This window comes from Tyto alba, unplaced genomic scaffold, assembly GCF_018691265.1.
Source record: "Tyto alba isolate M040663 unplaced genomic scaffold, T.alba_DEE_v4.0 Super-Scaffold_11, whole genome shotgun sequence".
NCBI lineage: Eukaryota > Metazoa > Chordata > Aves > Strigiformes > Tytonidae > Tyto > Tyto alba.
In genome coordinates, this window is record NW_024881273.1 from 11212080 (window position 1) to 11239249 (window position 27170).

The 27170-nt window shown below is 47.7% G+C and overlaps 1 protein-coding gene across 5 annotated transcripts in view; it reads right to left on the minus strand.

Moving 5' to 3' along the window:
• Positions 1 to 2837: 2837 nt before the first annotated feature.
• NSMF (NMDA receptor synaptonuclear signaling and neuronal migration factor) overlaps positions 2838 to 27170 on the minus strand; it is a 48979-nt gene continuing 24646 nt past the window's right edge. Inside the window, exons 4-16 of one of the 5 annotated variants that reach the window (XM_042786707.1) lie at positions 26266 to 26341; positions 24043 to 24048; positions 23413 to 23481; positions 19003 to 19055; positions 16871 to 16960; positions 15081 to 15202; positions 12616 to 12699; positions 11473 to 11506; positions 10843 to 10913; positions 9628 to 9707; positions 7872 to 7974; positions 7396 to 7471; positions 2838 to 5729 (exon numbers count right to left, since the gene is read on the minus strand). In XM_042786707.1, coding sequence (XP_042642641.1) covers positions 5632 to 5729; positions 7396 to 7471; positions 7872 to 7974; positions 9628 to 9707; positions 10843 to 10913; positions 11473 to 11506; positions 12616 to 12699; positions 15081 to 15202; positions 16871 to 16960; positions 19003 to 19055; positions 23413 to 23481; positions 24043 to 24048; positions 26266 to 26341 — 962 coding nt within the window. In that variant the 3' untranslated portion in view covers positions 2838 to 5631. The remainder of the gene's footprint in view (positions 5730 to 7395; positions 7472 to 7871; positions 7975 to 9627; positions 9708 to 10842; positions 10914 to 11472; positions 11507 to 12615; positions 12700 to 15080; positions 15203 to 16870; positions 16961 to 19002; positions 19056 to 23412; positions 23482 to 24042; positions 24049 to 26265; positions 26342 to 27170) is intronic. The other 4 variants (XM_042786705.1, XM_042786703.1, XM_042786704.1 and 1 more) reach the window with 4 other exon arrangements.

A 27170-nucleotide genomic window follows, 5' to 3' on the forward strand; every position in this document is an offset into this window, starting at 1 on the left:
CACACTGATTGGCAAGATGTGGGGTTGAATTTATTTCTGAATCCAAGCAGTGACCTGTTCCTATCGCTCTCGATAGCTCATGCACAACCTCGGTGAGAGTCTGCACGCTGGCATTTTAGGCAGAGACAGCAAACTCTGGTATCTTACCATTAACTGCTGATTACGCAGCAGGATTACCGGGGAGTAACAATGATCACAATCAAGTTCATGGTTGTTAAACCACCCATTTACTCAGCTTCAGTATACGGTATTATTAGCAGGCTGACTTGTTATCAAGACCAGAACAGTTTCCAGTTGACTTTGACTTGTGTTTTCACAACTGAGAATTAAAAACCACTCCCACGGAAGATGCAGAAAGCCACAGATACGCTGTGATCAGTGGGATAAAATACAGGATCACAAACAACTTTTTACAGATGGCGTGGAAAATGATATTGCCACTCACTGTCCCTTGGGAGGATACCTGTGTGGCATCCTCCAGGAAGGGCTGTCTGTATCGTCAGCTCCAGGGACTGTCAGCAAAACCCAGTACAGAGCGATTCAGCTCACATGTACCTGCAGATCTGTGTCCGGGGACCGGCAGTGTGACCTGATCGCTCGAGGGAGGATGATACAACCCAGCACATCCTCTGATGTGTCTTCCGGCAACACATGCCAAGGGCAGGATTTTTTTAATCATACAGTAACATACCTTAACCTGGACCAATACACTAATAATGTGTGACTCCTAAACTGGGTTTTGATGGGTTGAATGTTTACACTTACACCAAGAGAGCAGAGCAAGCCTGTTGTTCCACCTCCTGTCTGGGCCAGGATTAAGGACACCCTCCCATTTCCAGATCCCGCCAGCCTGGCTGTTTAAAATCAGTATTTTCCATTCTTTCAAACTAACCCCACTTATGTTGCCTGAAGGTGACGCAGCAGTGTTTGCAGTCACCCTGCCAGCAGAGCCTTGGGAACAGGAACTCCCTGCCACAGGTCACCAACGCAGTCACGTCCCAAAACAACAGCAGCTATTTGTGCAATGGATGTGTGCCAGGAGCCAGAGAGATGCTCACACGGTGTGGACAACAACGATAACGCTGCCTCGTGCTTCACCACACATGGCACAACAAGTGGGGGCAATCGAGGGGCAGTGTCTCTCCCCCAGACCACGGGAAAGAGCCTGTGTGTGAAGAGATGAGGTGAACACACATACACACATACTCCAGGAGCCCCTGGAGCAGGAAATCTGTGCCCAGCTCCAGGCAACAAGTCCAGGCTGAGAAACAAAGAACAAATTCGTTTCCAGGGTGTCTTCTGCAGAGGCAGCACAGAGCCCCACCACGGCCCGGGGCTCGGGGGCAGAAGCTGGTGGGATCCCACGGGTGTGCACAGCAGAGTCCGTGCACGGGGCAGGCTGAGTTGGCTGGTTGCCTTTTGCAGTCAGATGTTTTGCTACAGCTGTAAGGATTTTTAAGTATCTGTGGGGTTTTTGTGTGGGGTTTGTTTTTGTTTTAATGCTGGAAGGGATTATCTGCTAACTCACTCATTCATTTCCCACCCCAGGCCTGGAGGTCAGCTGCCAAGAGAAGTTGGTGGCTGCAGCACAAGGAGTGGTGCAAAAAGCCATACCTCAACTTTCTACTTATTTCTACGTCCCTCAGGTAACTTGAATTTTCTTCTTCTCTTTCCTTCCCATCCAAATGAGAGAAAAAAAGTCTCTGGAAAATCCTGCATAAGACAAGTGCCACATCCAAGAAGATGACACCTCCCCCCTGCAAGCCTCTACAGCTGAGCACATATTCTCTGCAGGCACCAGAAAATACGGTCGGGGGCTGCTGCGAGCGCTCGAGCCAGGCTAAGGAGCAGCGCACCGGACAGCCGATGCACTCGCTGCCCACCCTTCTCTCCCGGAGCCGAAAGTCCCAGCCCAGGCTGTAATGCAGCCAGCAGAGCTCAGCCCAGGCGAGGGGTTTGAGGGCACATCCAGTGCTGCCTCATAGCAAGAGCAGCAGAAACTCCCACGCGTGGCTGGGGTGAACAGCCAGGATTGGCACCCCATTTAGCTATTCCAGTTTAATCTGCTTCTCTCCAGGGTTAACCAAGTGCCTCCATTTCTCCAGCAAATCCAGGCCACACAGGAGCTGCAGTAGCAGTTCCCCGTGGTGGGGCTGAGCGCGACGGTGCGAGGGGGCTGCTGATCCTCTAACCGAGCAGGCGGGGACAGGAGCTCAACCGCCCCGTAAGCTGCTCCCTCCAGTTACCCTTTTGAGAGGTGAGGCCACCAAGCCCACTCACACTGCAGTTACCGACTGCGCATGAACAAACTGATTGCAGGGCTTCAGGCAGACACAGCCCGCGAGCAGGTGGCTGAACCCTGCAAGAAGCAGGTAAAAGTGGAACGACAAATTGTGCTGCGTACTCAGCAGCCCCAGCTGCTTGCACCCAGCAGAGCTGCCCGGGCCTGGCCGCAGCATGCCCCGAGGAGATGCTGCAGAGGCGCTCGGTGGGAGGAAGAACGGGCACCCGGCCTCTGCAGAGGGGACATCAACGGGCACCCGGCCTCTGCAGAGGGGACATCATGGCTAGGACCATGCTGCACTGGCAGCGAGCGCACGCCCAGAGGTCATCCTTTACAGGCTGGTCCAACTGAGGAAGCTACAGGCTCTATTTTTAACTCTAAAGTTTAAATAATTACTGTTTTTTTTTTTTCTTTTTTTCTGCATCCTATCCTCTGCTAATCCCTTCCTTTTCCCAGCAGCTACTTGAAAAATTCAACCAGTTAAAACGGGGAAGAAATTTGTTTTCCTCTTTCAGAAACAGTTAGCTTCAATGATGCTATTTGCACAAAGGACTTTAAACATCAAAACTCTATTGTCTTTCCAGTCACAGCTTTTAGAGTATTTCATCTCTTTAGTCAAATGAACGCTACAAAGGAAATAATATGCTCATGTCATAAACATCACAAACTATGAGGAATACAGATCTTTGGAAAAGAGAGAAATGCATTCATCATTTGTCATTATACTATACTACAGTCAACCGCACCATTAAAACAGTCCGTAATGTTCATTCAAACATACATCTTCCTATAGAAGTTATGCAACTGTACAATCTACCTTTCTACTTTGCACCCCTAGTTCTACAAGTGGTCAATGAGCATAGATATACAATAGTTCTACAGAGAAATCACTCAAGTGGATACATAAATGGGCCCTTTCGGAGTTAAATAAGATTTTCAATAGTTCCACAATGCTACATTCATGCTACCAAGTTCACTGAATTGGGATTTTACTTTAGAAAAGAGAAAGGAAGAACAGTTTGTCTCCAGTTAGGAGCATAACCATAGGAGGTAAAAGGGTCAGAAAGGAGAGAGAGTTTTGTGTCAGCATTTTAATCTTGCCACTGCCATTTCCTTCTCCAAATAACACATGACTTCGTGCTTTCATTGCACCTACAGCTCCCACCTCTCACGAGCACAGCTGGCGGAAGCTACCATGCTAAATAATAGAGAATTGGCATAAATTTTGTTTTCTTTTTTATATCTAGCATTGTCTTCCAAAAACTACAGCTGGGTGCCTATTACCCCCTTCACTACAAGTCTGGAAAACATGACCGAGTCAAGAGGGTAAGAGTCCAGCCAGGGACGAGCCACCGAAGCGCCCACGGTCAGGCAGCTCAGCAGGGCGGCTTCCCAGCAGCTCCCAACCAGGGGGGGAGGCAGCAGCCCACACCTATTTGGTTCAATATGTTGCTTTCAGTTACTTTAAACCATCTCTCTCCACCTGTTCCTCTCCTTACTTACTGTATGTACATTATTTCTTCAAAAGTTTTGCTATAGAACTGCTATAAATGTACAGGGTTCAGCAGTTCTAGCCAGAGGCCTGCTCCCCAAAATTACAACCACAGATATGTCACGGGGGAAGGAGTACTCTACAGATCGGAACAATTAGTTCCTTTTGTAAGTATTTAAAAGAAGATTTGTACATAGTATTTTCCTTCACTTCACAATCAATTAATTTTGGAAACCAGGAAACCAAGGTAATCCTTCCCTGTTACTTCTCCAGTATATTTTACTTATAAAAGAAATAACCTGCATCCCCTCCCAGAATTGCCAGAGCGACCTATGCAGACTGTAAGCAGAATTTATCCTCTGAACGGGAAAGTAGATGAAAAAAATCCTTCCCAAAACAAAAAGCAACCCCTGACCTAAATAAACAAAAAGTAAATATATTCCAAAATAGATCCTCAAATATCAAGTACAAACCTGGGTTCTCAAACCACAGCTGCTCTGACAGCTCTGCGCTTACTCTGTCCTACACAGAAAGGGATATGAGCAGCTCAGACCAATAAACAGGTCTTTTTAGCACTGGAAAAAAGGTGGTTTATGCACAAGCAACTGGCAATCAGGTGAACATAGGGAAGATTCAAACTCATGCTACAAACCCCTGCTGCATTCCTCCAGCAGCATTTCTTCCAAATGCCTCAGCAAACAGTCTCCTTGGAGGGTTTCTGATGGTTGTGTAACCGTGCTGCTCCACTCAGCAGACTAGAAAGAGAACTTGTCTCTCGACACATAGCAAAACACTGGCATGAACAAGTAATTACCATGGCTATTAATTTCTAATTCATTTTTATACTGTAGTGAACCTGACAGGTTTCTCAGCCAGGTACCATATTTCTAGCCTAAAGTATTTCAGCAAAACTAAAGTCCCATAGTTTTGCAAGCAGCGAAATAGAAAGTAACAAAGTTGTGTCTAATTGGAGGAGAAATACACATTCGTGAGAGCACATACAATTAGTGCAACACAGCTACTCTGAAAGTAACAAACCAAACCGGATTAATCAATGCAGCAGACATGCAGGGTCTGCTAAATTATGTTAAAACCATGTTTGCTGGTGATTAAATATGTCTACAGAAGATATATTACCATTTTGAATATATTTTCAAGCAGACCAAAAATACGTCATCTATTGGTTACTGGTGTGTTATTTTTAACTAATTAAATATTGGGAGGGAATTTACCCCTCTTGCTATAAAAATTGCACTTATTTTCTATTAAACAAAACAAAAGAAAAGGGTTAGATTTCAATTCTATATTCCAGTATATATTCACATCGAAACTGGATCATCTTGCTCTAAGCTTGCAGGAGTAGGTGTAGCAGTCCTTGCTCTCCAAGATCCCCAGCACAGAAGCTCCCATCAGCGCACACCCCTCCTTCCTCTGTGCTCTGGTCACTTCTTCGCTATAGTGCATGGGTAATTGATTTTTTTTTTTTTTTTTTTTGTAAGAAAACCTGAGCTTCAAAAGTCTTTAAAAGGACCTGGAATCAAATCTGGCCCATTCTGACCCAAAACAGCTCAGTTCTGCAAGGAACTCCATCCTGTCCTCATTTCACACAGCTCCTCCTGAGACACCATGGCTCTGACCTGAGGCGAGTGAGGTGTCAAACCCTTTCCCTCCAGTCTCTCTTGACCCAGCAGACTTTCCTCCGACACTTCCGAGGGCTCCTTCTTCCCTCCCTTTAGCACTGCTGCCTCCTGTAGGGCTTTGAAGGGCTCCCTGTGCCAATAAAAAAGTCTCTCTGCAATAAGCATGACTTCTTGGACACCGGTGATCAACTTCCTCTTGCAAAGTCTTCTCCAGCTCATAAAATGTCATCGTAATCCAATAGTTTAGAGTGCTGGCGGGTCTTCCAGAGGCGGTAAAGGCGGAAGTCAAAGTAAGTCTCAATCATTTGCTTACCTAGGAGAAGTGAAATGAAGCAGAGGGGTTACACCCTGCAGCATGAGGGACAGATGAGAGAGGCTGCAGCTGCAAAAAAACCCAAACCTGCCTACAGGCAGGGGCACAGGAGAGCCTGTCCACATGCTTCACTTGAGAATACTGACATCCAGCACCTGCCCAGGGCATGTGAAACTGCTCATGAGAAGCAAATATTTTTTAGATATCCTCAAAGCATGAAAGGCTCCTTATAATCCCCTGGCAGGGTTTGTCCGTGGGGGCTGGAACTGAGCACAAAGTCTGTCTCCAGACTTTGACCTCTCTGCACTGAACAGAGACGGGGTGGCCGGGGGCTGTAGAGTATCAGACAACAGCTCCAACAACCCGCATGAGGCAACCTGGCACAGAGACTTCAGAAAATTACAGATCAAGAGTAAACTCTCTGCAAAGATTTGTGAGAAACACTGAAAATAATTAACACTGAAAATTTCAATTTTTTTTTTTTTTTAATTAATATTAACAGGGTGACTCTGTCTGGCCGAGCTGTCTCTTCTCACAGCAATTTGCTCAGCAGGTCACACTAAAGCAAGTTCTGCACCAATGGCACCTCTGATTGAAGGTGAGGGGTCTCACAAGGCAGTTGGGGACTGAAAGCCACACGCTGGAGGCAGTGAGCGTGTTTGAAAACACAAGGGCAAACAACCCTGAGCTCTGAGACAGGGCTCAAGAAAGGGATTTTCCCTTTTGAGGCCTGATTAAGATTAGTTTCAGATGACTTTGCAAAGGATTAGGGAGGGTACACTATTAGTGCATCCCAGATTGATCAAGGGGATAAATTCAGGTGTATTCTTCAGCCCAGGCTCCTGGAAGATCAACTGTGCACAGAACCTGTTGCCTTGCTTCCCAAGCTGCATGTAAAGCCAGGAATTTCCCTAGAAGTTGCTTCTTGGCACACAGGTATGAGCATGTTTGCTGTGGGTTCTGTGCAAGCACGGTATAAAGCTGGGTCCAAACCCTGACAGGACACGCAGAGAGAATTCTGCGCAGCACCAGTGCGCTCAACTCCCGCACATTCCTGTGACAGTAAGTGGGAGTTAAGAATAACCCATCGGTGCTGATGCCAGCTGTGAGCAGCAGAGGAAGTATCCACAGTGCTCAGAGCCTAATGCTGCATGTTTTTATCTTCCAAGGGACCAAAGGCAAAGCAGACTGAGATGTAGAATGGCTCTAATGGGCTTATATCCCAGTTGCTTGTTGATGACACAACTCACCTTCTACCAGCAGTTTGAGTCCTGGAGAAGAGACCCCTGCACACCTGGGTTACAGAAAAAATTCTGCTCCCATGTGCATTTCTCCCATGGATTTCACATGCCTGAATAACATAATGAATCTCCTAAACTCAGCCTGGAATTAGCCTACTATTTAGGTGACTTTGCCACTGCCAGTATACTGGGAGAGAGAGGGCTCTGCAGCTTCAGGCACAACAAATAGGATAGATGAAATGTGAACCTGGAGGGATTGCAAGGGGAAAACCAGGTTCAGCAACTGAACTACACAAGGTGGTTACAAGCAAAATGAACACCATGGCAGGATTTAAGGAGCTCAAAATTGCTTTTTCAGGAAGATGCCCACTGAAGGAGGCAGGCTGATTAAGAAGGTGTGTGTCTTCGTACAGAAAATAAATTACCTTGAGCTGATAGTTCAAGTGGAGACTCAAAGGCAACCCTATAAGGATTCATTAAGTTTTTCAGATTCTGAAATAGCTGAAAGGAAAACATATCGTGAGTTAGCAGCTGAAAATAAAGATGAACTCCAGGGCACCCCAAACAGCCCTTACTTGTTCCCTACCTCTAGAAAACCTTCCACTAATTTCCTTTAAAACATCTAGCTCATCAGTAAATAAATAAAGAGCTTTGAATGACCGTTCTCCTCGCAGGTCTCCGTATTTGTCCTACATGTCACTTATCATTCCTGCCCTGCTCTCCAGGGAAGGCTGAGTCCATAGGGTAGTTCACCCATTTGCAGCCACTCAGGGGACGGGCTGGCAGCATGCTCCCACACAGCAGAAGAGGAAGGTTTAGACTTCACCGTGTGACCATTTCCCCCTTGGGCTTTGTGCTCCTCAGCAGACAGTCCCAGAGAGGCAACCCAGGAATCTCTTACCTTCTCCCCATTGGGGTTTCCAAGAACATAGCAGCCCATGATGTGAATGATATTTGGTTCAGGATTGACTTTACTCATCAGCCGGCTCAACCTCTTCCAAAAGCTGGAAGAAACGGGAAAAAACAGAATACATAATTAAAAAAAAAAAAAAAAAATCTTTCTCCTCATATGTATGAGTAATCACAAGGATGTGTGTACACACACTGCTCAGAAGGGACCTGAGGTTTGCAGCCTGAGGAGCAAGATCCTTAGGAAGAGCCATTGGTTCTTAGACAAGGAAGAGCTGGGGCAGAGCAAGGGCCTGAGGAGCAGGTCCAAGTTGTGTGGTAGAAAAGGAGGAGCAGCCCATCAAGTCAAGCACGCTCAAAGGTGAAGAGAAGGGAGCAAAGTCCACCAGGAGTGCTTTTAGTCTGACAGCTTTACCAAGCATCCTCTTGTAGCAGTCCCCTCCAATTTCCTCTCTCCCATTTCTATCAACAATTTCCCTTTCTAAATAGTGTTACCAGTGTGCTGGTTCATTTCCAAGGCATGAAATCAGCTGAGAGCAGCTGGCGAGGTTGTTCTTCAACAGAGCTAGAGAGACACCACCAAACCAGGCTGTTCCATGTCAGCCAGAGCTTGGTGCTGCTCACCAGTCTGACCCACTTTACATTTTGTGACTTACCGACCAGGCACATTGTGCCCAAGGGACATGAAATACAACCACCTCCCCTGGGCAGTGGGTTAGAGCAGACTTCTAGCGGGCTCTAAAGCCCAGTGGTTCCTCTGTGGGGTCTGCAATCAGATTGCAGCCTAAGCTTTTCTCAGGGCTGTCTCCCAGGGACATACAGGTTGGATGGAAACATTCACTTCCAAGCATCCAAATTTCCAGCTGTGTGTTCACAGCTTTCTGAGGGTCCCTGAAGTACCAACTTTGGACCAGCAATGCCTGCAATGTGTTCAGAAGCGTGTACGTGCACACATGCTCAAGAATTTTATTGACAGTGTTTGTGCCAGAGCATGAGAGCGCTGAACAAATGTTGATTTTAATACTCAGTTCTCATGCCAACAAAAAGTTGTGTAGGAACAGGTTGGTATACATCCTCTCCCCCACAATGAAGCGCTGTTAGCCAAGTAAGTCTGAGCCAGCACAAGCAAGCGGGTAGCAAAACAGGCAAAGCTTAACTCTCTGCAAGGAGAAGTAAAATTGCCTCAGCAACCCTGGCTGACAGACTGGCGTGTTAGCAAAAGTCCTCCTTGGTAACATGCTGGACTTTGAACAGGCTTTGCAGAGACAAATTCCATTTCCCCCTGCAATTAGGAGGGCAGTTACTGGAGACAGCTGTGGGGGGAACGGTTTGAATTTCTGCCACTAGTCGCCTGCTTAGAAATGCTACCTCAGCTACTTCTGAGCAACAAGCACGAGGTGCATGTTCTGGTTTCTGGTCAGCAAAGCCTTTGTCAGGAGAGGAAATACATTTTTTTTCCCTCTTTTGATAGTCTCCAGTCCAGAGAGACACTAAACAGCAGATAAAAGCATAAATCTGGTGACCTGTCCCAGGGCCACAACGCCCCAGGGACGAGCTCACCTCTGTCATCTTTGCAACTCGCCCTGAAGGAGCTGTGAGCTGCTGTTAGATCCCCCCTCAGCCTCCTCTTCCCCTGACCAAGCTGCTCCAGTTTCCTCCACCTCTTCTTCTAGGTTATGTGCTACAAACATTGAGCAAACCGACTATAAAAATGCTATCAGAGTCCCGAACATAACGTAGCCACTCACAGGATCATATCTTCCTCCTTCTCCACTTTGGCAAAAGTGGCAACTTTGTTCTTTAACAAGTATAAGTGACCGGGACCCCCCTGCAAGAGAGAGAGAGAGAGAGAGAGATGCAAACCACTTTGCACAGGCCTTGAAGAAACAAACCCTGGGTATGTCCTTGTCCTGCACAGCCATACCCAGAAGTGCCACAAGGGAGCAGAGCAGACATGCCAGGCTGGCACGGCTGCTACAACCTCCATAGCAGACACCCCAGGCACTTGCTCAGGAAATATTCACATATGGCAGTGTGTGGGGGGTTGGAGTCTCTATTTTTTACTGTTACATGCCCACCTCACTCTAGGAAAGCACGATAATAGACAAAAATCTTCATTGTGGGTGGCTAGAGAGTAATAGGGAAGACAGGAAAGCCCCTTTCATTTGGGGATGGTAAGGGACTTGCCGTGGTAGGCTGAGAAGAAGCTGAGCAAAGCAGGGATAAGCAGGCAAGATGTCACTGTAGAAGAACTGGATAAAACGATTGAGTGAAAAATCAGGAAAATTAAGAGTTGCAATGTCCAGGTCAGTGTGCTGCAAACCCTATCTTGCACCATCAGGCACGTGGGAGAAGTTCAAGTTAGGTTACTGTCCTAATGTCTCATTTCAAGGTTCTTGCACAGCTGTCGGGGAAGTTCGAAGTTGACCACCCTGAGGAACAAGAGATGTGGGAAGGAAACCCCTGGCAAGCCCCAGATCCAGCTGGGCCTGAATCTTGTCCCACCCACAGCTCGGTGAGCCTGTACCCTGATCCCTCTGCCGTGTACGCCAGCCTCCAGCTCCAGGCTGTGCCATCTGCCGGTCTGAGCTACAACACACACCACTGTCACCGTCGTACTGAAGCTGTACAAAAACTGTAACTGTCACATTGCAAATGCTTGTTCCTCTCTCTGACATCCTTCTTTCGAGGTCTGTGCTAATGCTGGTGTGTCTGGGTTTCCTTGAAAGCAGCTGAGAAGCAGCTCAGCTTTGGAGTTGGCCACAATAAATCAGATTTTATTTCCTGCTGTCACAGCAACTTGGGACTGCTTGGTGTCAGGGGAAATGAGAAGTGAAAGCCATACACACGCAGCTACTTCACCAGAACCTGACTTTGTAATACTGGTTCCTCTATGTAATTTTCCCTGTAGAAAATAACAAATTTGTTGCAAACCACCCAAGCGCTTAGCAACTTTCATGTACCTGGCAGAATATCAGCATCTTCCAGATTTTGCAGCCTTTCCGATAAATGTTAAGCTTCTTCTCTATTTCCTCTGCAGAAAAACATGTTGGAAGAGATGAACCACGGAGGAAGTTAAAAATTAATCTTACTTCTTCCCACTTTAGCCCTGAAGGCAGGAGGCTGAGCTGTGAGAGGGGCTCAGCACCTACCTTCCCACTGATGTCGAAGCAAACCCTCTGCTTTCATGCTGTGGAAAGCAGGAAACCCCAGCGTATCCCAGGGCAGAGAAGGTACCCTGCAGCCCCAGACACTGCTCTGCAGCAACAGCACTGCGCCAGACCCAGCTGTCCAGAGCCCCTGCTAATGCCCCTGCTCACCTACAAGGCTGCACTGAACAGGCATCTTTGCTGCCCTGTGCCTCAGCTTCCCTTGCATAAACTGAGAACTTGGCATAGAAAATGGGCCACAGAAGTGGCCCAGTTTTATTACTGCAACATGTCCAACAGCAGCTGCCTGACTGTCAGGTGTCACTGGGGTGATAAAATCACCTTTCTGTGTGGCAGCTTAGGCACAGGGCAGTGACTTTAACATACTGATCAGTTACATTTGCAATGGGCAGAAGTTAAGAAAAGAAATAACACTCAACATACCTAGGATGTCATCAAAGGTGGCATGTTCATGGTCCTGGAAACCAAGAGAAGACATATCAGGGTTCACTGTCACTACACCAGCTCCCATGATGTTACTGTAGTCTCTAATATTGCACACAATCCCATTCCCAGGCAAACAGATGCTCTAAGAGCACAACTATACCAACTGATAGCTTCTAGTCACATCACAGTAATTACCACACTAAAACATGTCTCAGCAAAGAAGCTGAAGACTGAACAGTCCATGAAGACCAACCAAGTCCATCCAAAGGCTTGAGGATCAATCCTGCAGATAAACCCAAAGCACACACCATCCATCAGATGTAGTCAGCATCAGCAATGTGTATTTGTCTCTTGGCCCATGTTTTGTAGCCAGCCTCTGGCTTTACACATGTCCAAGCTGGATAACAAACAGCCACACTCCCAACCCATCTGCCTCTGGCATAGCACGGTCATCAGGACAACCATACAGCTCTCAGAGGAAGAGAGAGGCAGCAAAGCTAAACTCCCCAGCAGCACTGCCTGCGGCGCATGGAGGCTGAGTTTTCTGGGCTGTCCATCCCACCCTTCCCTTTCAAATTAAGTGAATATAAAGTGCTTAGGAAAGAGAGACCCATGAGTCCTTGCTGGTGTTTCAGACACCTGCTCAAGCAGAACTTCTAGTGAAAAATCAAGGTTAAATTAATGACTGACAGGGATGCACCACTGTATGTAGGGTGATGGGGTTCACAGTCCACTGCAGAGCTCTGAGATCCTGCCCATCCTGTCTAAGGACAAGCGTAAGGAGGAGCCCTAAGCCTGGAAACATGCAGCTCTGCTTGTGTGCTCAGGCCTGCCCTGCCTTCCCTTGTTAATTTTCCCATGCTGCTTGGCTGTGCCTGCATAGTCTGGCAGCCCACATGTGCAATTTTCACTCCACTTTACTACTCCACCTAGACCTGAGCCACCACAAAGCTACCTCAGACCACAAATTTGGGTTCAGCACCCCCCCAGCCCTTTCCTGACAGCGACAGCTTTTCCAAATCACACTAGTGTTTCAGAATCACTGTAACAGGAACTAGGGACAGGGACAAACAAACAAAAAAATTCTCTGTATGAAGCCTGTTCCCACACATCCAGAGATAGTGGAAGTGATATACTTACATAGAGAATGGGGATGATAGAGGGATCGTCCCTGCGGATAATTGTCGGGACATACTCTGCTTTGGGCACCTTGGAAGAAATGAGCTGGAAGGGGAAGAAAGAAGTGCAAGAGCATGAGGAGAAGCCAGTGGAGTCTGGACAGAAGCACAAAGGCCATGATAACAGTGCCCTGTTCAGTTGCTTTCAGCTGTTACCCAAACAAGCCTATCTGCATTCTCGTGGCAGGTCCTCCAAGCCTTCGTCCCATTACAGAGCACCCCCAGGCCTGCCAAGCACCCCCGTGTGCCACAGTCCCCTCAACCACCAACAAATGAGCACACAGCTCTGCCAAAAAGGCAGGAATGAGTCTAGGATAACTTTGTAAAGGGGATACCGGTGTGCACAGAGGATGAAGAAGCTTGTGTGTCACCGAGAATGGCTGTATCCCAGTAAAGATCACTTCTGTACAGCCATCCTCTGCGCGAGGGTCTGTGTTTCTGGCTGTAGGGAAGCGTTCAGACTGGCACGTGTAGCTGGCTGGTGGTGGGATGGCTGAAGAGGCACCAGCCAAGGGATGAAGTGGCATCAGGCACAGGCAGGCCCACAACCGTAGGATGTCAGGCAGATGCAGGTTGCCTGGCAACTCTGGCTGAAGCTTCAGCTGGCTCCATCAGCATGACAGCCCGAGAGGATGGGCCTGCCACTGATCTGAGGAAACACTAACCCAACAGCCACCCCTTTTCAGGGGACGCTCACAGTAACCCAATAGCCCCCCACACTTTCAGAGGATGCTCACACTAACCCCATAGCCCCCCACTTCTTGGGATGCTCACCAGATGGCCTCCATCCATCAAAGGATGGTAACTCCCTTGCAATGCAATGAGAAAGAACAAGATGGGCCATTGATGGTCCCTATCAAAGGACGGTAACTCCCTTGTGATTGAATGGAAGGAATACGGCACGGGCCATCTCTGGGATCTCTTGTCCTTGAGATAAGAGGGGAGCTGAAACCACTGAGCCAGAAAGACAAAGGAGCTGCAAATTGGCCCAGACTTGAAGGACAAGGTGTACCTGACCACAGGGCTGAGTCTGGGCAGAAGTAAGGGTCAGCTAGCGAGCACATCTAAGACTACGAGCCTTCATCTGCAGACCCCTGCCCACCACCACCAGGGAGCACTGTGCAAGAGCGACAGGAGGAATTTGGGGTGGGGGGATATGTTAATGATTTATTGGAACTAATTGTAATATTCCCTCCCTGTCCTCAGAATAGTGATGCATATGTATTAGGATAGATAATGAATATGTAAGTTTTTATACAATAAAAGGGAGCCCCTTTTGGCTCCCGGTGTGCACGCATTTGGAGGAAATTATTCCCCCATGTGCCTGAATAAACATACCTACTTTATAACCTTACTGGTTGTAAAGTCATGATTCTGCGCCTCACCATCAGCACAAGCCAAAGCGTTATGGAAACACGGGGAATTTGACTGTGCTGTGATTTCAGACACCTCTGTTCATCGCTGGGAGAGGGGAGCAGTCAGCAGTGCTGGTGGGCTTGCAAGTGTAGTCTGGGTTCCAGCTTGGGCTGGCTTCAAAGTCCTCTCTCTCCTGGCAGGCAGAGCTTCACTGCTTCAGCCACGTGGGAGTTAATGTAAAGCTTCTGAAGAGGCACAATATAGAATCCAGGGATGGACAGTCATCCCATACACCGCCTGGGGAGACACACTGGAGGTGTCAGGGGCTGAACAAACCCAAGTGATGGGTTCCTAGTGTTTGGGTCTCACTTGGTCACTTTGCCCTGAGGGTGCTTTAGGGCTGAGTCTGCACAGCCAGCCTGGGGACACATAAAAGCAGAGTATCTCCACATCCTTCACTCTTCTTAAGTCTTGGCAGGACCCACTCAAACACAGCACTGCTGTGCTAGACTGGCAATGCTGCCCTGAAAATAAGCTGGAAGTCTGAGACCCCATTTTGCCTGAGTGCTTGTGCATGTGGCCAGAGAAGGGATGTGTCAGAATCTGGTCCTGTCTGCCAAACCCCACAGCGCAGAGCAGGGGGGAGCACAGGGGGAAGCCTACCATCAAGGAATGATGAAAGAGCAGAAAGCATCTCAAGGGGTGATATACAGCTCCAAAGTAAATCAGGCAAGTAGCAAGAGGAGGGAGGGACTGCTGGGACAGGGGATTCAGGTCTCTATTGTCAAGGTTACTGAAACTCATGCTAACTTGGCTGAGTGTTGGTGACAGTCCTACTCTGATTTGGGGTTGGACTACCGGTCCTTCCACTTCTAGTTTTCTTTCAACACATTATCCCCAGCAACAACAGATGCTGAATACCATGTCATGTCTTGGCTGATCTGTGAGTGCCCCTCATATGCACCTGATGTCTATACCAAAGACTTGCCTCTTCCCATGAAGATCCTAAACTTATCTGAAAGGACAGACAGAGCCTGGGTAGATACAGGTAGCTGAGTTGGAAACCCTCACCATTATTTTTGGTGGAACAAAGTCTTCTCCGTCACATGCCATGGCTTCAAGTTCCTTTTCTGCTTCCCAGTTCAAGTCAAAGTCACCATCCAAAGTGCCGCAGGAATCCTGAAGGTCATGGCCTGCCAGAACACAGTGTGCATTACAAGGGCAGAACAGCTTGCCTTCCCCCACTCGATCCTGTCTGGCAGCTACCTCACAGAGGCACCACAAGCCAGGAGACTTGTGCCTTTCTTTCTTCCACAGAGAAACAGACACAACACTTTGGGGCTGGAGTCTCTAAACAGACAAACACTTAACAAATGAAGAGTGCGCACATAGAGCCCAAGACCACGTATCACATAACTTTTCATCACTCTCACAGTCACAAAGTTTAGCTTTCAAATGCTAATTCACAACAGTCACCCTGTCATTTCAGAAATGGAGGAGGAGACAGAACGCAGACAGACTTTCCACACTTTAACATTGCCAAGCTGATGAGCAAAAGTCCAAGGACTTCAAAGCTGGTCTCCTTGCAATAATTACTGCTCTGACTACATCTTCTGAGTGATTATAAAGAAACTGTGCCTTGTTGGTCAAACTGATCCTGGCAGAGAAGTCCCAGAGCGTGAGGACAGCCGTAGCAAACACAGTAGTATTGCAACAGTATACTTGAATTTTCTCTGCAAATTGACCTTACCTGTTGGCCTTCAATGCCTCCTGGGGAAAAAAACATCTGGAAGGAATATAATTGACCATTAAAGGTTAAAAATAGAGATGGTTCCCTGAAGCCAGGGGGTGAGGAAAGAGAACCGAGATGCCTCTATTTGTGCCTTTTGGGATGTCCAAGTGTCACTGGGCAGTGCCTGGAGCCTGTCTGAACCATGTCTTTGCCATTCGCCTCTGAGTTAGCTGAGGGAGCGGGGAGGAATCAAGACTGCAAAGGAACAATCGGGTCATGTTTTGAACCTGGCCTTTCGTGGATCTCCCCTTACAACCCGGCACCGTGTCTTCTACAGTTAGGAGGGCTGGATCTCGTGCTTACCTGGTAGGTCAGTTCATTTCATTAGTGAAATTCATTTACAGTACAACCCATTTCAACATGGGCAAACTCATGTCCACCAAGTCCCTTGCCTACAGGATTTCAGTAAAATCTGAGTAAAACAGCCATTCCCTTTATAAAAGACGGTGGGAAGATGCTGGCATCTTCTCCAGTAAATTAACACACCAGCATCTCAGTCCCCACAAGCAGAACATCGCAGCATTACTGGGGATTCCCACAGGAATTCCTGGCAGCCCAAATGAAAATCAGATTGCCCCAAGCTATGACCTGTACAGCCAACATGGCCAGGAAATCAAAGCTACATCTCATGGAGCACTGCACCTGTGCTCTTGAGCTATTCTAGCCTAGGAGAGAGCTCAGGAGGGGCTCTTGCACAGGAAGCCAGGCAGCTTAGCTCCACTGTGGTGAATATAGCCTCGGACTGGTGTGCTTCCAGGTAGGTTGTTTTGGTCCCAAGTGAATAAGGGACAGTGGGAACAGAGGGCTGTAAGACAGCTGTACCACTGGGTATCCTTTGGCAACTGCACAATCACAAGGGGTTAGATGTACTGTGCTCTACAAATAAATAAAGGTACACACAGATGAACAGGTGCATACATCTGGAGTGTTATTTGCTCAGATCTCAGGAAACTAAAAGGATCACAGATGGGACAAAAGGGCACAGAGGAGTTACTCCAGTGGGGCTTCAGTCAACACCTCAGCTGGAAGGTTTGGCCACAGGAGGAAGCTCAAAGGACTCAGAACTCACTTTCTCGAGAGTCATGGAAGGAATCAGCTTTGATGGGAGTCGGGTCACTCCAGGACCTGCTGAAGCTCCTCTCACGCCGTTCGGCAAATGCTAGGATAAAACCAAAGCACGACATTAACAGACTCCAAAGCCACCTCTGTTGCTGCCAGCAAAACAAAACATCCAGTAGATTTCCACCAAAGCCACACATCACGGACTCCCATGAGCTTGTTCTTCCACTTGCCAAACGTGAGTCCTTTCCACAGAGCAAACAAGGGTCTATCTTCTAGACAGCAGAAAACAAGGTTGCCCACTTTCTGAGCAGGACCATTACAGGGTATGTAACAAAGAAAAAGGAGGACACTTGATGGTCTCTCCTTAAATGCACATGGCTCAAACCTCAATTTAATCAAAGCTATTCCAGTCCCAGTGTAAATGCTCTGACTCAAAGGCCCCACTGGACTTAACAGCTAATGCCACATACATGTCCAGAAGAAAGCAGTAGTTCTCCAGACAGTTCTCCCTTCACGTTCTAGTGGCATCCCAGTCAGAGCTGGACCAAACAGAGAGGAGGCCTCTGGAAAGTTTATGCTTTCTAAATTTTATTGCAAAAGAGGATATCCTTCAGTTTTTGCTTGCCTGCAGTCTTGTGAGCACTCCCCCCCCATTTTTCATTTTTTTTTTTTCCCCCCCGCAAGGGGCATTATATTATTTGTGCTAGTGTTCCCCAAGTGGAATTTTGGGAGCTTAGCCCAGCTGGCTGCACCACAGGCAAATTCCTGGGAACTGCCAGCCACAATGTCTGACTTGGCAAGCCCATGTGAGAGCCATTACGCCTAGATTAACAGCCACTTATAGCCACTAATACCTATTTCTGGCAGCAGACAGAGCAAGTTTGCTGCAGCATATCTAGTGACAGCAACTCATGTCAGCAGCAGGGAATTCACTGTAAGATCTGCATTACAAGAGCTGAGAAGCAACCTGTCCTCTGCTGCAGAGCGTCCAAGCATGGGTGTCCAGGGAGACCCATGCGTAGTAAATTCTTCAGGTGATCTCCATCCTCAGCTTTAATTTAAAACCATGCATTTAGCTATTGTGCACATGAAGAAAGCTTTGAAAACATGACCCGAGAGTTACCAAGGCAGAGAGGCATGCCTGAACTTCCAGACAGCTCTAGGGGGAAGTGAGCCCTGTTCATTTCAGGCAGTGCTAACTCAGATGCCAATAAAGACACTTTAAAGGGCAATGCTCTTTGCTGTTCACTTCCCACAGCATCAGAGAAAGTAAAGTATGCAAATTCAACTCCTCAGCAAGGCTTTGCTGTGGGCAGTCTGTACATGATGTCTGGCCAGGGGGTGAGAAGAACAAGCTTTTTCCTCTTCTGGAGCAATCCTCAACTCTCAGGAGCCAGTTACATCATTCTCAGCCCACCTCACAGCAATAAGGGAGCTGCCACAATCAAGTTATGGAGGACTGTTGCCTTCCTCAGGGAAAGAGAACTGCTGTTTCCCAGGCCTAAGAGGTGATTTCTTCCCCAGCGAGGCGTAACACTCCATCATCACTCCCTTGCTTCAGTCTCTTCCCTGTTCCTCTTCTTTCTCCCTTCCACCGTCCTCTCAGCTCCCACCAGGCAACTTTCCCCCAAGTCTTGCTGCAAGATGGTGGTGGGACAGGGGAGGAGAAAAGAGAAAGCCACCAGTCCTCCCATGGCACATTAAGCACTGACTGTCCCCAAGGAGCCACAGATGGTCCGCAGCTTCAGTAAGAGGCCAGGCAGCCCTCAACAGCTCTGCTGAACAATCAGATCTGCTTCTCCTCACAAGCGCTTACGCTGGCGATCACCGAAAACCACGCACAGGGGACAAGGACACTGCAGCTCTCCTTCCACTCAGGCCACAGAGATCTCCCAAGGCCAAGGCAGAGGGTCCTCAGAAATAGCTTACAGGCTGCTTGCAGACATCCGTGTGTCCTGGAGACTTGCAACAACTTGGCCTTCTTTTTTGTAGGGTAAAATGGCACCAGCAGGTCAAGTCCTTTCTCCGGCCCAATGCTAGGTTCTTTCTGCCCACATCTGCACACAACATAGGGTTTCCCACGTCCCACCGGCACAAACCCCAACTCCTCACAGTCACATCTTACAGGTGCTCACTTACTTTGTGCTTTAACCCTTCGGCTCCCCACCATGCGAAGGTGCTTCCGAAAATTCCTGAAAGAAAGGCCAAACACAACCTCTGAGAAAGGTAATACAAAGCAATATGTGGGCCCAGCCGGATTGAAAAAAGCAGGAAAAGCACTAAAATTAGGAAGAGAGCGTATTTATTTCTAGGCATTCAAAAGGTAAAGACCAGGTTCCCAGCCTGCACCTATGCAGAGCTGGGGATGGTTATGTTTGTCAAGAGTATGACTGTTTCTTCTGAACTCCCTGGGCTGGTGGTATGGGGCAAGTGAGGTCCTCTGTGGCAGTCCCCTTTTCATGGCCTGCTTTCACTTTCCTATGACTAAGGCACATCTGTGCTGTAACTTTGCTAAAGACACTGCCACTGCCCACGCTGGCAATGCTCCCTCTTCTAGTAAAGAGCAGTAACTGCTCCACTCTCTCCTTTCTTCCACGCATGCTTCAGCAGGCAAGTGGGGTGCCCAGGCTCTGCCTTGATAGGCAGCATGCACACACCATGCTCATGGCTGTGCTCATTCCCAAACACATTCACAGCAGCTGCTAAAATCCCATCTGTGCTGTTAGCAACCATGCAGCCCGTACTGTTTTCCAGGGCAAAGAGCTGGGAAAGATTGAAGCAGCTTCTTCCTTCTTGGATAGCACCTTTCAGCAAGGCTGACTGTCCTCATGGACCTGATCTGCTAATGCTGCCTGCCTAATCTTGTGCTTCCTGCCCAGGACTCACAGGCAGAGTTCAGTCGGGCTGCAGAGTACACAGCTCCAGGGGAATGTCCTCCAGAGGATAAGTCTTGGGAAGCAGCTACACCCCACAGTCAGGTCTGTGTAAAACAGACAGTCCTGGCCACTCCTGAGAGACCATGGCAAAGGGACTCTTCGCCCAGCCCCTCTGAGTGCAAGGGACCTGTTTCCTTAGTTTCTCATCACTCACCTAAACAGGAACCAAACAGGACAGGAACCAAACAGGACAGGAACCAAACAGGGCACCAGAAGAGACACAGGGAAGAAGCAGCATGTGGACTATCAAGAAAAGTGTCACCCCTCTGTGAACTTTAGCCAGGGTAACTTCACCCTGCAATGCAGTCCCCATGGCCCCCAGGGATGTCAGTGAGCAACCCGCATGGAGTGAGGGAGCCTTCCTAGATTCCCTTCTGCTCCACCAACATACACTGCAAACATCAAGCAAGAGAGACTTCTGCTGGTGAAATGAGTAAAATGACAAGTCACGTGGCTTGCACACAAGTTAGTAGGATGAGTAAGGACATGTTACAACCATGCAGATGCTTTAGCAAACTAATTGGACTAGAAGGCACTTCCATCACCAACATGAAGTTGTTCAGAGAAAGTCAGATTCTTCTACTCCTATACAGAGAGATCAACACAATCAGAGCCCTCATGGGAGAGCACTTAACCCAGGCCACCTTCTGCACTGTCCCCCACTTTGGCCTTGGATCCCATGTTGTCAGCAGGATCCAAATTCAGCAGCTCCAGAAGTAAAATTAGCAGCTGTGTAGCAAAGCTGGGAGCAACATTATACCACGACAACTTTCCACCTGCACTTAGGTTACTAATGTTATTTTACAAAGCTTTATTTTAGCTCTACTTGGGTATGTTAAGATTCACTGCTGTGGATCAGAAAACTGCCCCCTTTGGAAAAGTAACTAAAACAATTTGCTTCACTAAGACACACTGGACTGGCTCTATGTACAAAATCTTCTGGGGTGTGTGATGACTGACAGTGTGGGCTGTTTTACTATGCAATAGATTCAAATCCAAATAAATACAATATTTTAAGGGAATGAGGGTTATTCTTTACACAGAAAGGTCTTAGACATATGTTATAACTCATCAGAATGAAAATCTTTATGGTCCATTGTGAGACCAAGATCATACCAGACAGAGACACAGATCGTACCAGACACTGAGCACCAGTGTTAATTACCAAGGCCACTGTTACATCCTTTGGGCTTTTGCCATTTTGGAGTAAAATCCATTTTTTTGTTAAATGCTCAGCTGTCCTCTCTGCAGAGGAGCTTCTTCAGACTCTGGGAGGAGGGGAGGGTCAAGCAGTCTTTGCCATAGAGGAGTGCTGCTCCCAGCTGCCTAGACAGCTTGGTCTCTCCCATGAGTGCAGGCTGAGGGCAGCTGTCTAGATACATCTCCTAAATACTGTTGAGAGCAACTCCAGAGAGAATCCAGCTGCTCAGGGTTAACCACAGCACTAAATTCTCGGAGAACGGGACAAAGGCCTTTTTAAACTCCTCATCTTTTCTAGAAAAAAAGCACTTTGGAAAGGAGGTGCAAGCCTGGGACTGCCTCTTAATGTGGGCATGCTGTGGTCATCTAGATCCTTCTGAGGGCTTTTTGCAGCTATATTGGTCCTCAGGCCCCTCTGTGGTTGCATGTTAGCACAAAAGGACTGGCACAGCACCCCCCCCGGGAAGCCGCAACCTGCTCTGTGAGCAGTGGGGCTACACAAACCTGCCCAGTCTTCCTGCCTGGCTCCTGCAATTGCACCCAGAAAACCCAGTGCTATTTGATCACCAGCAAGATGTCTTCACCCATCAAAATTCAACAATCATCCCTCAAGTTACAGTGATAAAACCTCCTTATTACTCCCTTTCCTGAACAGTCCTCCTCCTGACAGGCTCCAGCTTGCCACATGGTCTGCACAACCCTACGCCACCTCCACGGTATCCATCCCGGCCAAAGGGTCTCCAAGACACAGTAGCCCCAGTCCACACACTCTGCAGCAGTTCATTCACGCTCTGCTGTCTAGATACATCTCCTAAATACTGCTGAAAACAACTCCAGGGAGAATCCAGCTGCTCAAGGCTAACCATAACACTAAATTCGCACTCTGAATGAACCCAACATTTCATTACCTGACAGAGGTCAGTGACAGAATTACTGACATACGTCAACGCTCTGCAAAACTCCCGACAGCACCTCTCACGTTCTCCTCGCCAGCTCCGCCTTGCAGCAGTCACAAGGTTCAGCAAACCACTGGGCATCACTCACTCTCGAGGCAGCATCCGTTGTACGCCACGCCATGCAAACCGGACTCCCTGCGCACCAGACACGCAGGGCCAAGCGCCGAAGGGGCTGTGCGGTAACTACTGAACTTCCAAAACACCCGAGGCCATGACGGGCTGCACAACAAGCATCCGAAACTGCGGTTGGGCTGGGGTCCTCCTCAATCCCTGGAGAAGAGAGCTGAACACTGACTGCCAGCAATCCTGACAGCTGGCCAGGCCCTGCTTGCATGGCAGAGCCAAAGTCCTGCCACTGCTATCCTATCTCCTCTTTTATGACAAGATAAATGCAGACGGGCTCCCACTGTACAATCCTGCCTTCAGTGTCCACAGGAGGTGCAGGGACATGCTGGCCACTCAACACAAGGATGACATGACCCTGTTCTCTATCCTGACTACACAGCCTCATTGAGGTACATGACTCCTACTCCCGTACTCGCAAGCCACATGAACAAGCCACTTCTAATAAAGACTTGCCTCTGTCAAACGAATTCTGAGAAATCTCTTTCTTTTTAAAGATACACTGTCTATTTATTTACAGTGTCTTTAGTTTTGATTCTTATTTATCTTCATTACTGATGAAAAAAACCACCCCCCTTCAATTGCTAAAAAAAATAAATCTTCCTGGCAATTTCTCAGTTAAGAAAAACTGATGTTTTTCTCCCACCTTGTTTTGAACAGTGCTGAAGTGATCATGACAGTTTTTAACCAATGACACAAATGCTGTGTTATCCTTCTTAGTAGGCTGCCAAAATACATGAGCCTTGGCACATTTGAAAAACCAGAACAGTTCTGATTACCACAGTGGCTAAGTGATGTGCCCTGTGAAGCCAGCAGAGGGGAACTAGGGCCCTTCTGTAATACCCAGACAAGGAATCTTTCCATTCTGTTCTTTAAAAAAAGATTAAAAAAATAGACTTATGGTCACTAGAAGATGTCAATTTTGCCTAGGTCTCAGATTTTTGAGGTGCATTTGTAGATGCAGCAACAGCACATAAAAGTATTCAGCTAATCTCAAACAAATTCCAAGTGTTTGGGAGAAGGCTGGGGAAATTGCACCTTTAATTTTTTTTTTTTTTTTTTTTTTTTTTTCTGCCTGAGACACAGATCCTGTATATTATATTTGGAAGCTTAAAAGAACTTGACAGTGTTCCTTTAAGAAGATAGAGATCAGCTATCTCAAGCACTGCAGCATCACTCACCTCCGTATTTCCAACACAGCCACTAGTGTCCCTATGAACAGCAACACAGACAGGGACAACCGCATTCCAATGTCATCAAGCGTCATTAATGACACCCGAAGGGCCCATGCAACACCAGGCAAGGTTACAGCTATGGGAGAAAACGGGCCCTACCTCTGTATAACAGCTGCAGAATCATTCTCTCGTTTCCGTCTCTTCCTCTCTGCGTAGCCCCTGAATGCCCTGGGAAACCATTTTAAGCCATTAACCAACTACACAGCTTTGAACTGGAGTGGACACGAAACACAGACAGGAAAGCTCTCACCAGACAACAAAGAGATTAAGCTGACCAAAGAAGACAGCCAGCCCTTGCAGGACTGAGTGCGAGTCAGGGGCCAGGCAAAAGACTCACCAAACCAAAGGTCCTCACTCTCTAGGGTAGGTGGCTGGACAAGCAACTGTTCCTAAAGCAAACATAAGAGCACCCAGAGCACGGCCCAAAGAGTGGAGGCGAGCAGCCATCATCCTGCTACAGATGAATGGACTTAGGAGACTGCAGACACAAAACCTGTGTACACCAGGATCAAGAGGGGCAAAAGCATGCTAGCAACTCTAGCCTCCACTTCGAAGATGAAGGTTGCAGTGTGATCCAAGTAGGCCTACGAGGTGTAGCCATCTAGCCTCTTGCCAGCTGACAAAGAGCCCTAGCATAGGGAAAGCACGAGTGAGTATGATGGACAGGAGAGGAGAGTTTATCCAGGACACCAACAGACAAGGAAATAAAAAAATTAAGATTATACTTACGAGATGCTAGAGGTTCCAGGAGACGCAAGGAAAAAGAAAGAGAAGAATTCATTAGTGCTCACTCCCGGCCAGTGTTCTGAGGGAATTCTCACTCCAGAAGGAATATTTCTTGTTAGGTGGAAGAAAATTGCTTTTTAAATTAAATATTTCTCAGCAGTGAGAATCCTACTTGATCGAGCTAAATCCTCGCTGGGGCAATGCTGGCATGTGGCTTGCATGCAAATTAAGCTCCGTGCAGACCCAGAGAACGTGCAGATGTACAACTGACAGCTGAATGTGGCCCATCGGGCTGCAACAGGAACTCAGCATCATGGGCTTCTGGAGCAGGGAGACCTTTGGGAGACCTTTTCCCACAGTGACAAAGACCTGTGCAGTCAGCTCGCACTGTCTGGTCTATGAAGGAAGCAAACATGGTGGGCTGAAAACACTAGAACAGAGGCCAGGACAGGGGCACCTGAGTGAGCCACCCCAACCAGCTTAGGGAGGTGCCCTGAAATTCTGGAGAAGTTTCTATGCAATTCCTAGAGGCAGCACAGAATCTCCAGAAACATTAACTGAGGAGCTATGCTAACCCAGGGAGCTGTGCTCCTCAAGGGTTTCCTTAGAGTACCGTTCCCCAAACCAATCTCACTTTGGCCTTCAAGCCCTGTAGGCCCTGGTATGGGCCATCATCCTGCAACAAACTTTGTGCCCAGCAAAGATGACTTCAGATAGCAAAAGACGTGCCCAAAGGCAAAGAAAATGTGCTGATTTTGTGCATAGTTTGGCGTGTCAGATCCAAACTGTGAAATATCATTCACTGTTATCAGCTAACATTTTTAAAGAGCAAAGCAAATATCTGTCAAATCTCCCTGGGACTGCACACAGGCCCTGTAGCCATGTGCCCAGGAGTGTTAACCAGCTGGTGTGCCACCAGATTTACAATCCCTGAAAAGGAGGCGGGGGAACATAGGGGCCAGGTAAGAGAAGCAGTGCTAGTACAATACAGAGAGAGCAGAAGCCCACAGAGGCTCCTCACTCCCACTGCCAGGGTGGGATCAGCACCCTGCCACCATGCATCAGATTTCACAGACTGGCACCAGGCAAATGCCTCCCCTGTGCTGCTCCCCACGCTGAGAGGGTGGGTCACACCTCCAGCTGAGCTGGAGGGGAAGGGCATGATGGTAAGTGTTTTTTTCCGGGGGATGCAGATCCTTTCCAATATCTCAGCACCCACCCCTCTCCTCAAGCTCGGATCCAGCTCTCCCTACATCAGCCCTTAAAGGTCTGATCCAGTCTGGGTTATCTCAAGATCAATGATCAGGATCAACAATCAGCCTCTTTTCAGGATTTGGGAAGGGAAAGGTACAAGGGAAAGAAGAAATGGCAGAGAAACAGATTACAAAAAGGACACCAGATTACACAAGGAGAAATAAGAAGAGCAGTAGAACTGAGGGTGACAGACATTGGAAGAAGGACACAGTAAAAAGGTGACAAGGCTGGAGAAGGGACTTAGAAGGCAGAACAGTGTCTCATTTCCCTCATTGCTTGCCTTGGCTTTCCAGCCAGGTGGGAAATACTTGAAACCAGGAAGGTGGTATTTCCTGGCAAGTTGGGTACAACCTGGAAATGAAGCTTCCCTTATTCTCTTCAGTCCTTTGAGAACTGCCTCCTCCCAACGCACAGCAACCAGGGGCACCAAAACACGCGTGGACTGTGGAGGGAAACACTGTTCCTAACTCAGATCTGTTCACACATCGCAGAGATTTTACTGGCACCTTCTCCAAATGACCAGACCAGTGCAGAAGCTGTAGCTGTAGGGCTACACCTCATCCAATAGAGACGTACTCCTCTGGAGTGATGGACGCAGGGAATAATGTTCCCTTGGGGCAGTGGCTGCAGCAGAAGCAATGATGGAGGGTCCCAGCTGGTGCTGCCACAGGACCCTTGCTCTGCAGAGGCAGCCAAGAACAGGGCACAGTGTCACAGAGAAAATAAGGGAAGCAGAGAAGAGCCGGGTGGTCCAAGGAGTTAAAGAAGGTAAAACCAAACAAATGGGAGTAGTAGGAAAGAGAACTAATAATTGCAAAGAAGAAATTAATAAGAGACAAGGTTCTCTCTCTCACCCCTGGACTGCAGTGCCAAACATACAACTCGATTGCTCCAGGCACTCAGGTACAGCTTTTGAGAGAGCTGCGAGCTTTAAGATACACCATAAAAGCTACAGCAGTAGTTTCCACTTACGCTTGCATAGTTGTAGTAGCAGTTTGAAAACTGAAGAGGTTCTCTTTTGGGAACCAGGTTCGTATGGGGACATCATCTGGAAGAGAAAGAGCAAAACCTGAGAACCCAGAGGGCAGAGACATTGTTCAGCCAGCAAGACTTTCCAAACTCTTCCTCTTAGTACATTTCTTCAGCATTCTGCCCGGTACTAAACATGAGAGTCTCATCCTCTTCATATATATGCACACTACCACCAAGTGTTTTGTAAATTTGTGCTAAGCCTGTCTATCAGGGTACTAAATGAAGAATGAAAGCTCTATCATAAATATGGAAGATTAGAATAATCCAGAAATTACAGAAGAAACATTTGAACAAGAAAAAAACTAGGGAAAAGAAAGATTTTTAATTAAAAGCATTTTCCAGTCTCTGCCTTTTCCTTAGTACCATTAATGTGAAATGTGCCATTCATCCAATTCTTTCTGATACAGCCTCCTGTGGAAGACAAAATGTATCCACCTTCTTCTCTTCAGAACTGTAAGCCTGATATATTCTCTTTTTCTATCATTGATGTTTCAATAAACCTCTCACACACCTGCTCCTAATGACCTGGCCTTCATGAGTTTTTCTGGTTTTAGAAGTCAAACTGCACATCAGCTATACAATCTGCAGATAACTCTCTACTTATTTGGTCCCCTATGTTTGTAAACTGCCCTGCCTGAACCAGCTGTGATTATTTCCAAATTCTATTGCATTAGGACACTGCATCACCTTCATGTAATGACCACTAAGACAAAAAACAAGCAGCAAAATAAGTCATTAATTATGTGTGTGGGATGGTGGTGACCAGAAGGAGGAATCTGACCAAGCAGCTCCTATTGATAATTCTCAGGCTGAAGTCAGGCAGGCAGGGAATCAGAGGTGTACTA